General features: G+C 44.8%; 1 protein-coding gene across 5 annotated transcripts in view; it reads right to left on the minus strand.

The window, feature by feature from the left end:
• Positions 1 to 329: 329 nt before the first annotated feature.
• DYRK4 (dual specificity tyrosine phosphorylation regulated kinase 4) overlaps positions 330 to 12480 on the minus strand; it is a 246022-nt gene continuing 233871 nt past the window's right edge. For all 5 annotated transcript variants that reach the window (XM_029597284.1, XM_029597287.1, XM_029597285.1 and 2 more), the window contains 2 exons: positions 12101 to 12273; positions 330 to 775 (listed from right to left, as the gene is read on the minus strand). In XM_029597284.1, coding sequence (XP_029453144.1) covers positions 507 to 775; positions 12101 to 12273 — 442 coding nt within the window. In that variant the 3' untranslated portion in view covers positions 330 to 506. The remainder of the gene's footprint in view (positions 776 to 12100; positions 12274 to 12480) is intronic.

Consider the following 12480-nt stretch of genomic DNA (forward strand, 5'->3'; position numbering starts at 1 on the left):
AGAACGTGTGCCAGTGACTGAGGGGTGTGCACAGCTTGGCTAATGGAGCGAGCATTTGCTCTGCTAGATATTTCCAGGGCCGCGCAGCCTGCCCTGACGACTCTCTCTCCTTTTAGCCCTGGGACTGCAGGAGTCTAGAGTGCCCCTGTAGATGCTCAGTCCAAACCTGCTTACACAGATCAAGGTCATGCCAGCTGCTTGCGCCCGACTGGCGATGGCTCCCGCACAGCCCGACTGGCTGTCATCCGTCACTCGCCGCCGGCAGGCTCGGCAGGGACCCTAGGAGAGGACTCAGCCACGACAGCGGCGATAATAAGATGTGGCACGCATTGCTTTCGTATGCACCTGCAGGCTGAAAGGATGACAGCCGCGGAACCGTGCATATTTATTGTCACTTTATCAATCAGATTTCAATAAAAACGACATCCTCCAATATGGTATAAAACAGTCGCCAACAGAACACAACAGCAAGGTGAACTCGGAGACCCAACCATGAGGGCGCCACGTCAGACGATGGGTGGCAAAAACTTGGTGGTGTTCTGAAAGGTGGCCTGTTGGTTCTCCTCTGGCGTTCCTGTCCTCATCACTATGTCCCTATGGTTCTCTAGTGCGACTCTCTCCATGTTCTGACCATCCATGGGCTGTGACGTCTCCTCTGTCTCTTCTTCCACCACAGCGGCTCCTACCACCCTTAGTCGATCAGTTTCAAGATTGGCAGTGCCCTTCTCAGCAGTTTCTGTCCTTGCTTTCTCAACACTATTTTGGAAAGTATCATCTGTTAAAAAAAACAAACCATAGATGAGAAACAAAGAAGAAGGTAAGTGTATTAAAGATACCAGAGAAGTAGTGTACAGCCCTGTTCCTGGTCTTTCTTGTCTCAATTCATTCTCCTTACCTCTTGTTGGTCTCTCTTTGCATTCTTTCATTACTAAACTTATTTACAATTGTAATTAGATGCAATAGGGGTGAAGTGACAGGTTTCCGAGCATGGGCTACAGGATAACTTGCAAAAGAGAAGGATTGATGTTCTGTCGATGGTCAAGTTTCTATGGTCAGGAGATAGCCAGAGTGCAGTGGTGGGGGGTCAGAGTTAAGAAGAGTAATGACCACAGCTACAATAGTGGAGGCAATCCAGAGTGTATGGCTAACAGAGCAGGGTAGGCAGGGGCAAGCAGACACATTGGGTTGGCCAAACGGCTAAAACATTACTAAAAACAGTTTTCGATATTCCACTTACAAAATAACTAAACATTTCTATTTATTTATAATTCACATTTTAGACTGCCATATCCACCAAGTCCATAGTACTTTACAAACATAATAAAAACATCCAAAATATAGTCATACAAATCTATACAAATCATAATCCTAAAAACATATGACCCGCTTCTCATCATTAGCCCCTTCTACAGCCCTCAAATCTTCTACCATCCTCTTATCTCATGGACCTTTTAACAAAACAGCTGTTGAAACAACCAAGTCAATAGCTTTAGGAAATGCAGAATAATCATTCTGAAGGCAAACTGCAATCGGCAACAAATTTCACAGAGCCACGATAAAGAAAGCCCAATTCCTTGCATCTATTTAGTGGGAAGCATCGATAATCTAGCCTGAGAGGATGGCAGATGTATTGAGGGCACATAGAGTGAGATCTTATCTCTAAGACTATTATCAATATATCTCCCATGAGCTGCTTTTTGTCTATATATGTATATGAATGGCTTCATAAATTATGAGAAACTCCAAATCTCAAAAATGTCAAACCCCAAGGGACAAATACCCACTATAAAAGAACCTCAGATCAAAAACAGTAGTTTACACTTTCTAAGATACTTGGCATTATCTCCAAATGAAATTACTGAAGAACTCTTAATAGGCTCTACGGTAGAGCCTATTAAGAGAGCCTCTACCAGCTTGAAAATGCTCTCATAGCCTTATAAATAATCAATGATCTATAATAGATTTTTGAATTCTTTGTAAATAAAATCCAACTTATCTTAAAGATGATGATTGCCGAAGAGCCCACTGAATAATATGTTGGAACCCAGACCCGGGTCCATGTTTCAATGTACAATCTGCTTCAGGGGGATATTCAATACATTTTTCATGGTATTACGGCGGTGTTCTTCCCTATTTTGGGCACCAAAAGAATCCACTGAAAAGGCTGAATACCGTTCCTTCTAGTGCTGTGTTCTCGAGTGTACAACAGGTATGTCTCAGGGAGGTGACCGCCAAGTGAGACTGAATTTAAGAGAGCTATTTTGGATATACAAATTAAATATGGTATCTCCGCCCAGATTGAACTCTGAGATTGAATGGTATTCCGTACTTTCAGTGGTTTCTTGTCATTGTTTAATTTTTCTACAGTGCTAGGGGTTTTTTCCCTTTTTCCCATCATGGATGGTATAAAAGTGGAACTTTGACATGGAGGTGAATTTCTGGTCTTAAGAAGCACAAAAAAGACGCTGTACACCCAAGAAGCTGGTGTTTTTTTAAACCGTGTTGTCCATTTTGTGTTTGACATTCACATGGTTATTCTCCTAGTTTCAGTAAGAAGAGTGTTGGGTGATTATAAGTGTTTTCTTGAGGAAGAAAGACCCTAGCCACCCAAATGATGTTGAAGCACAGCAGTAATTTGTTCATTCAACAACAATTCATGCTCAAAATGGATTCCCAGATTATAAACAGGATTCTAAAAAGGAAGCTGCACTCCATCCATGGCATTCCGGAAATCAGCATGGGAGCTCCTCCCTGGCCAACCAAAGGGCTCCAGGACTTATTTACATTTTTTTTATTTTACTTTTTATTTTGAATTCCAGGCATAATCGTAGATTAAGATCATAGACAAACAGTGAAGAAGAACAGAACATGTCAAGTGGCTGAACAACCTGTACTGTGCGGGAATTTTACAGGAACAGCAATGTAGGATGATCCATAGCACGAGTAGCAAATACATTTTTAGTGAGGTTTTTTCCCTTTTCTTCTCAGACTTACTGACATTTAATTTCAGCTGGCTCTGCTCCAACCACTGAGTTGCCTTTTACAAACCATGATTTATCTTTGCCCTTTCTCCCAACCATCACCCGGTGATGTGATGACAGCTCTCCATATCGTCTATGTAACACCGAAGGCTCAGCCCTGCCTCCCTACTAACCCTGCATGGATTAAAGAGATGGGGAGGCAGAACGGAGCCTTGTGGCACCCAAAGAGAGCTATAAATGCCCGCTGTGACCTATCCCATAAGAATGAGATGAATCCTTTTAAAACTGTTCCCTGGATCCCTGCCTCTTCAAGCAACCGATCAGATCGAGCGCTGTTTGCAGAATACAATCGCCGTTCCTTACCCACAAACTCTATGAAGGTCAAGATCACCTGACAACGACACCGGCAATGCCTCAGTGCTGAAGGTTTTCCTAAACCCTGCCTGTCTGATAGCCTCCAAACCGACACGATCATCCAGAAATTCTCCAAATTGCTGCTTGACAGCTTTTTCAATTATTTTTATCCAGGAAGGTAAGTCAGATTCCGGCCTGCGATGGATCTTTTGCTGTAGGATTTAATGTCGCCATTTTCCAGGATAGACCTCACTGCTGTTTGTTTCACCAGTCCTGGAAAAAGTACTCTCCAGAGAGGCCTGATGCAAAAAGGCATGCTGAGCACAGCGCGCACCTTATCCCCTCATTTTGATGCGCAAACTCTACTGCTGATGTAGCAAGGAGGTCTGCACACAAAAAACATATGCACAACACGGGGAATTGAAGTTCACACCTCGCAAGGAAATTCCATGCTAAGGATGGCAATAGGCATTACTGCCCTCTCCCCAATGCAGAGAGGTGCACAGGATGACCTCCTGTTTTCTTAGCGCTAGAAGCTTAACTCCTAGTCCGAGGTGGAGTAAACATTTCCAGGGCTGATGTTAGTCTACGGCAGAAGCTAGACTTCCGGTGCTGGGACCTCTGGTTAGGACTGTATGCGTAAAAAAACATGCTTTGTGCACAAAACTCATATTTTATGGGCAGAAATCATGGTTCTTCTTCATGCCAACCAGCAGATGGCGACAGAGATCAACATGCTCGCTGATGTCACTCCTTATATAGCTCCATGCTAACACCAGCCAGCCAGTATTCTGTCTCCAGCAGATGGTGGACAAGCAAACAGTGCTGTGGACTAAGCTGAACAGGACAGACCCACAGAGCTCCTGAGAGGACAGACTAGTTCTCCTTCCCTCAGTTGAGCAGGGCATGTAGCTCTTATTACTGACTGAGGTGAGAGTATCTCCAGAGGTAACAGTCGAGTGTTCCCTCCCTCTGGTGAGCAAGCTTGGGCCAGGGGGACTTCCAGAAAGGTAAGGCAGAAATTTCTCTTCTTCCTTCCTCTCTCCCCCTCCCTAGCTATTCCCTCTTTCTGGTGGTGTACCTCTGATGCCCCTCTCTTTTTGCAGTGGTTAGATTGAGGACCTGTCTTCTTAAGCTGGTATTAATAAAGGACAACCCTCCCCCCCAGAAAGAGTAATCGAGCAGTCAGAATGGCAGGGAGGCCATGTTTCAGCGGTGGCAGGCTTGAGGGCCTGGAATTGGTGGTGGATCAATTTTTGGCTTCAGCTGGAGGACTGAGTTTATTTTTCCAGCGCCGTGGGAAACAGTTAAAATGGTGCCAGCTGGGCAGCACAGGAGAAGATCCACACTTTGCTCAGCTTGTCTCCTCCACATGGTGCAAGCTGGCAGTGGATCCAGGTTGTGCTCATTGGCCCAGGGGGAGATGCCTGCCCACAAATTCATGCTTGCTGGGGGGGGGGGGAGGGAGGGGGCAGGTCAACAGCTCCATTGGAAAGGGAAATCAGAGATGATTCCCTTGCTTCTCTGGAGGCTCTGGTGGCCATCTTGCAGCCATGGGACTCTGATTAAGATGGTGATCCTCTTTTCAGCCCAGAAGACCAACTAGGACAGGAAGCCTTGGGCCCACTTACCTGTTCGACAGTGATTGCGTCTATATGTTGGACATGGTCTTGTGGCCCTGGCTGGAGTTTTTTTTAAAGGCTTGCAAGCGTTCTACAGGGGGCTCAGTGCTAGGCAGGTTGCACGAGCTCCCCCTCTCCCACCTGCTCCTTCAAACTCTCAAGAGAGGAAGTGAGCCAGAGCAGCTATGAAGAAGATAGTGCCAAAGGATGGCCTGTCTTAGTTGGATTCCCTAGATGGGTTTCTGAAGTTCCAAACGGACAGTGGCAATGAGGATTTGGAAGGAGAGGTCCCCCCGGATAGTGAGGACCACATGTCTATGTGGCATCTGTTTCATGGGGATGAATTGATGTCCCTGATTTCTCTGTCTTTGCGCACATTACAGATTGTGGAGGGCAAGGGGGAGACGTCTGTAGCAAATATGGAGGACCCTATTACAGTCAATTTAAGAATGTCATCGCACTTCTTTCCACTGCACCAGGTGGTGAAAGATTTGATTGATTTTGGAATGGAGGGTCCTGGGAGCTAATTTTAAAGGAGGACACTCTCTGGCCAAAATGTATCCACTGATAAGTTTCATTTTCCCCAGATGGATGTCTTGGTGTACTTGGTGACTATGAGAATCAATATTCCTGTTGAGGGTAAATGCCAGGAATGAAAGGTCAAGGCGATGCTTAAGCAGACCTTTGAGGTGATGAGCATGGCTTTTCTCATTTCTGCATGCTGTTGTATTGTGGCTCGGTTTGGTTTATGGCTGGCGCAAAATGCACGAGCAGAATTAGGGGAAGAATTCCTGCCCTTGGAGCCGGGGACTGCATTTTTAGCGGATGCCAGATACAATTTGGACTGCTCCATCGCCAAGGGAGTAGCCTCCATTGTGGCAGATCAGAGGCTCCTCTGGATGCTAAGTCCAGTTTGACTAAGTTGCCCTTTAGTATCAGCTATTGTTTGGAGAGATGCTGGAAAAGATGGCCAAGGCTTGAGGAGATTTGAGGGTGCCAAGGCTCCCTGGGGACAGGTCATAGGGTTCTTCTCACGGTTCTTCTTTTCGTAGTCATTTTCCAGACTCCAGAAAGTTTTGGCAGGGCCAAATGCAACAGAGGTAGAGAATTTATTCCAGGGTCCAGTCCTTTCTTCTAAGAAGGGAGTAAGGATGATTGACAGGTTCTGGTGCCTCTAGAGTGGCGCATTGAGTGCTTGTGGACCCTATCACTGGTGGCAGAGATAAGCGGCTGTCTATATCTTTTGTATCAGAGGTGGGCCCAAATTACAATGGATAGTGGGTCCTTGAGATTATTAAACATGGTTAAGCCCTGGAATTCACTCATCCTGTTTCTGACACTATTATAGTTTCCCCTTATCATTCCGTCTGAAAAAGGGAGGCAGTAGAGTCCACTCTACAGTGCCTTCTTGACTTGAAAGTGGTCGTTCTGGTGCCCAGATGGCAGAAAGGCCAAAGTCGATACTCCATCTTCTTTGTGGTCCCAAAGAAAGAAGGGTTCTTTCATCCTATTCTGGACATGAATGGCGTCAATGATGACCTAAAGGTAGAACTTCAGAATGGAAAACTTGAGATTGGTCATTTTGGCGGTTCAGAAAGGCAAATTCCTCCTTAGACCTGACAGAAGCTTATCTGCACATTCCAATCCGGAAATATAAGAACATAAGAAAATGCCATACTGGGTCAGACCAAGGGTAAATCAAGTACAGTATTCTGTTTCTAATAGTGGCCAATCCAAGTCACAAGTACCTGGCAAATACCCAAACATTAAATAGATCCCAAGATGCTAATGCTGGTAACAAGCAGTGGCTATTCGTTATTAATAGCTACACCAACTGCCTTAACCACATCCTCAAGCAATGAATTCCAGAGCTTAATTGTGCATGGAGTGAAAAAGAATTTTCTACAATTTGTTTTAAATGTGCTACTTGCTAAGTTCATGAAGTGCTCCCTAGTCTTTCTATTAGCTAAAAAAGTAAATAACTGATTCACATTTACCCATTCAAGTCCTTTCATTATTTTGTAGACCTCAATCATATCCCCCCTCAGCTATCTCTTCTCCAAGCTGAACAGCCCTAACCTCTTTAGCCTTTCCTCATACAGGAGCCTTTCCTTGCCCTTTTATTATTTAATTGCCCTTCTCTGTATTTCTCCAGTGCAAGTATGTCTTTTTTGAAATGTGGCAACCAGAATTGTACACAGTATTCAAGGTGAGGTCTCACCATGGAGCGATACAGAGGCATTATGACATCCTCAGTTTTATTAACCATTCCCTTCCTAATAATTCATAACATTCTGTTTGCTTTTTTGACTGCTGCAGCACACTGAGCCGACGATTTTAAAGTATTATCCACTATGACGCCTAGATCTTTTTCCGGGTGGTAGCTCCTAATATGGAACCTAACATCGTGTAACTACAGCAAGGGTTATTTTTCCCTATATGCAACATCTTGCACTTGTCCACATTAAATTTCATCTACAATTTGGATGCCCAATCTTTCAGTCTCACAAGGTCCTCCTGTAATGTATCACAATCCGCTTGTGATTTAACTACTCTGAATAATTTTGTATCATCCGCAAATTTGATCACCTCACTCATCGTATTCCTTTCCAGATCATTTATAAATATATTAAAAAGCACCAGTCCAAGTACAGATCCCTGAGGCACTCCACTGTTTACCTTTTTCCACTGTGAAAACAGACCATTTAATCCTACTCTCTGTTTCCTGTCTTTTAACTAGTGTGCAATCCATAAAAGGACATCTCCTTCTATCCCATGACTTTTTAGTTTTCTTAGAAGCCTCTCATGAGGGACTTTGTCAAACGCCTTCTGAAAATCCAAATACACTACATCCACCGGTTCACCTTCATCCACATGCTTATTAACCCCTTCAAAAACATGTAGCAGATTTGTGTGGGACAACTTCCCTTGGGTAAATCCATGCTATTAGATTATGTCTAACTATATGTTCTGTGATTTTATTCTTTATAACGGTTTCCATGATTTTTCCTGGCACTGAAGTCAGGCTTACTTGTCTATAGTTTCCCGGATCACCTCTGGAGCTCTTATTAAATATTGAGATTACATTGGCCACCCTCCAGTCTTCAGGTACAGTGGATGATTTTAATGATAGGTTACAAATTACTTGTAAAAGGTCTGACATTTCATATTTTTAGCTCTTTCAGAGCCTTGGGATATATACCATCCAATCTAGTTGATTTGCTACTCTTCAGTTTGTCAATCTGGTCTAATACATCTTCCAGGTTTACCGTGATTCAGTTCATCTGAATCTTCACCCTTGAAAACAGTCTCTGGAATGGATATTTCCACAAAATCCTCCTCAGTAAACACCAAAGAATTAATTTAGCCTTTTTGCGATGGCCTTATCTTCCTTAAGTACCCCTTTAACCCCTTGATCATCTAATGGTCCAGCCGACTCCCTTTGTTTCACGGTGTTAGGACAACACTTTCAGTTTCAAGCTCCGTCCTTTTGGGTTAGACATGGCCCCGAGAACCTTCTCGAAGGTGAAGGTGGTAGTGGCTGCGACACTGCGCAAGGAAAGTATTCTAGTGCACTCTTATCTGGGTGATTGGTTGACAATGGCAAAGCCATACCAGGAAAGCATAATGTCTTCCCAGTGGGTGATCCACTTCCTGCAGCACTTGGGTTGGATTGGCAGTTTTCCCAAGAGCAATCTTCAGCCATTTCAAAGCCTTGTTTACCTGGGGGCCTAGTCTGACATGAAGGTGGGTTGTGGGCATCTCAAGAAGCAATGGATCCAGAAATTATAGAATCAGGTTAGGAAATTAAAGACGGTCAAGAATCCGACTGTATGGTTCTATCTTCAGACTCTTGGATCAATGATGGCAGCGTTGGACATGGTGAGGAAGTGCAGTAATTTTATAATGAGTCCCAGTAACAACTTTGCAAGGCACGTATAAATGTACTCTGCTGAAGTTGAAGAATTCCGCTGTAAAATTACGTCCCTCCCGATGCAGCCGCGTGTGGCGAAACACGGGTCCGTGTCGGGGGACCCTGTTTAAAATATCCTGTCTCTGTGAAGCAATGGAGTTGCCGTCATTAAAAATTTAAAATATTTCAACATCAAAGTTATAACTGGGACTCATTATAAAATTACTGCACTTCCTCTTTCTGTCTAATGTATGAAGTGCAGCACTTTGCTCCCTAATCTGTTGTAGCGTTGGACATGGTGCCATTCAAAAAAGCTCATATGTGTCCTCTTCAGAGGTCCTTGCTTTCCCAGTTCAGTCCCTTGTTCCAGGACTCCTTGGTGAGGTTGCTGCTGCCAGAGTCAACCAGACAGAACTTGCAATGGCGATTGGACCACAAACACTTGGACAAGGGAGTGGAACTGGTATTTTCATCTGAATCATAATGATGACAGACACGAGCCTGTCGGGTTGGGGAGTGCACTGTTAGGAGCTGGTGACTCAGGGACCATGGACACCCAAAGAGGCAAGCTGATCCCATCAACTGCCTGGAGGCCAGGACAATTTGGCTATCTTTCATTGACTTCACACCTCATTTAGAAGGTCAGGGGGTCAGGGAGATGTCCAACAATGTCATGGTGGTGGCATATACAAATCATTAAGGACTAACCCAAAGTCCTCAAGTTTCACTGAAAATGGACTTGCTTCTTCCATGGGTGGAATGGAATTTGCAAGCCTTATTAGTGTCTCACATAGCAGGCATGGAAAAAAAACATGCAATGGATTTCCTCAGATGCCATGTACCAGATCCGGACGAATGATGACTGTCACCAAAGGCCTTCAATCTTATTGTCACCAAGTGGGGTCTGTCATGCATGGATCTGATGGTGACAAGCACAAATGCGAAGGTGTGCAAGTTTTTCAGTCATCTAGAATTGATGCTCTGGTGCAGGAGTGGCTGAGACAGGAGATGTTATACGTGTTTTCTCCTTGGCTCATGATAGGCAGAGTGCTTCAGAGGATTGCATTTCATCCAAGGCTGTTCCTTCTTTTGGCTTCAGACTGATCCCGGCATCCATGGTACACAGATCTCTGTTGGCTTCTATGCAATGACCCTCTTCAGCTCCTGTCTCACAGAGAATTGCTTGGTCAGGATCCTGTGTTGTACAAGGATTCGGATTGATTGTCATTTAGTTTGGCCCTTGAAAGGACATGTTTGGTAAAGAAAAGTTATTCTTTGCAGTGGTGGCTACACTCTTGAAGGCCAGGAAAGTCTCCACTTCCTTGTCTTATGTGCATATATGGAGAGTTTCGAGGATTGGTTATCTGGACGCCAGTGTGTGCAGGAACATGCGTCGGATTCCCTGATTCTGGATTTTCTGTAGGAGGGCCTTTCTAAGGTTTGGCTCTTAATAGTCTTAATAGTCTTGAAAGTCCAGATGGCGGCTCTCTCTTGTTATAGAAATTGGGTTCAAAGTAGACTTCTGTCTTCTCATCCAGATGTCTCATGATTTTTGAGAAGCGTTAAGCATTAGGCTTCTGCTCCATATTCCGTTTCCATTCTGGGATCTGAATTTGATCTTGTCCTTCTTGGCAGAATCACAGCCTCCTCTATAGAGTATTTTCTTAAGACTGCTTACCTTGAAAATGATCTTCCTTGTCACTATCTGTTCAGCTCGGAGGGTATCAGAGTTTCAGGTGTTATCCTACAGATAGCCATTTTTGTTGATTTTTCAGGATTGGGCTCAGGTTCCTAAGCACCGTGCAATAGAGCAGCAGAATAGTTATCAGTAGCTGTGGGACTGGAAGACCGCAGAGGAAGGCTCACTAATGGAGATTTGTGAATTATAAGGGTAAGCTCCTAGAACAGGCAAGGGCACTGTGCGACGGAAGGAGGACTGAGAGCAGGATCGCTGGGAAAGGCTGGCCTATGAGCCTGGAAGGCAGACTTTGTAAGGACGCACTGATCCAGCAGTGCCCTCTTGCAAACAAAGTCACGTCGCGGGATTGATCATCACTAGCATACGTGGAGCAGAAACAAAGATTTGTCTCCAGACTAAACATGACAAAAAACAAACAAGCAACACAGCAACTCTGGCAAATATCTGAACACCACAACAAAAAAATGTGTGGCATACAATATACTGGACAATAACAATATGATAACCAGACAATTATTTACTTTACATTCGCACACTGGAAAGTGTGCAAGGCATTCAATGTGTGGTATACAATGTTGTAAATGTGACCGGGCCCCCGACACGGCCGTGTTTCGCTTCCAGCTGCGCCAGGGGGACCAGATATTATCAAAATGTCTACGTATTTTGTAAGATAGATGATTTTAACTGTTGGAGAACCCGCTGGGATCAGCTTACGAGGTAACTGAAGAAGGACATGGATTGTTGGGGTTGTTGGCTCATGAGCTCAACGTGCTGGAGGCATCGCGGCTGAAGCTGGTGCTAGACTCCGAAAAGTCAATGAAGCCGCAGATATCGGGATGATTGTAGGGGTAATAGTTTAGCGCAAAAATCGGGGTATGCAGACCTTTTTCCTCTCTTGTTTTACATCATCCGATGTCAAACGGGCAAAGAGGTGTATACTGTATTTCCAATTTCCTGAAAACTGGGCCGATCCGGCCTCCAAGTAAAGAAATCAAAGGTTCAAGAGGGTCATGCACCTTAGCGCGATGCCTCCAGCACTTTCAGCTCTGAGTTATGAGCCAACCCCCAACAATCCATGTCCTTCTTCAGTTACCTCGTAAGCTGATCCCAGCGGGTTCTCCAACAGTTAAAATCATCTATCTTACGAAATACGTAGACATTTTGATAATATCTGGTCCCCCTGGCGCAGCTGGAAGCGAAACACGGCCGTGTCGGGGGCCCGGTCGCATTCACAACATTGTATACCACACATTGAATGCCTTGCACACTTTCCAGTGTGCGAATGTAAAGTCAATAATTGTCTGGTTATCATATTGTTATTGTCCAGTATATTGTACTGTATTTTCTGTTGTGATTTCCTCCATGTGAGTGTGCTGTTTACTCCGCTACTTCTTTGTGCTGTTGCCCAAATATCTGAACACACCAGGCTCTGTTCCAACGCCCTTCCAAAGGCAGAGAAGTCAAAATTCCTTTCCAAAACTAGGCTACATTACATTTACTGAGCAGTGAAAAGCGCGAGCTGGCGCCTTACCTGTCCTAATTATAGTATGTGCAGCGTCTTTGCCCTTGTCTGTGTTGACGACCGATACCTCGCTTAGCCTCCTTACAGGATTAACCTTCTGCCGTAGCTTCTGCGTCCTGGCATCCTGGATCCAGCCGTGCTGCATGGCCTCGTCGGGAGTCATGCGGCCCACTGGGTCCCATCTGCTCCCGGTGCAAGGAGCCGGAAAGCAATCCCCGTTGTGCATTCGTGCCACAGTCACATGGAAAAGAGAGAGACTGAAGCCAGTGATGGGGGAAGAGAAGCTCCACGAGCCTTCAGGAAGGGGGCAGGGCTCCCCAAACTGAAAGCACGGCTCGATCAGCAGCACAAACAAAAGCTGGCCTTTCTTCTGACATTTTTTTACATTT

This window comes from Rhinatrema bivittatum, chromosome 4 (assembly GCF_901001135.1).
Source record: "Rhinatrema bivittatum chromosome 4, aRhiBiv1.1, whole genome shotgun sequence".
NCBI lineage: Eukaryota > Metazoa > Chordata > Amphibia > Gymnophiona > Rhinatrematidae > Rhinatrema > Rhinatrema bivittatum.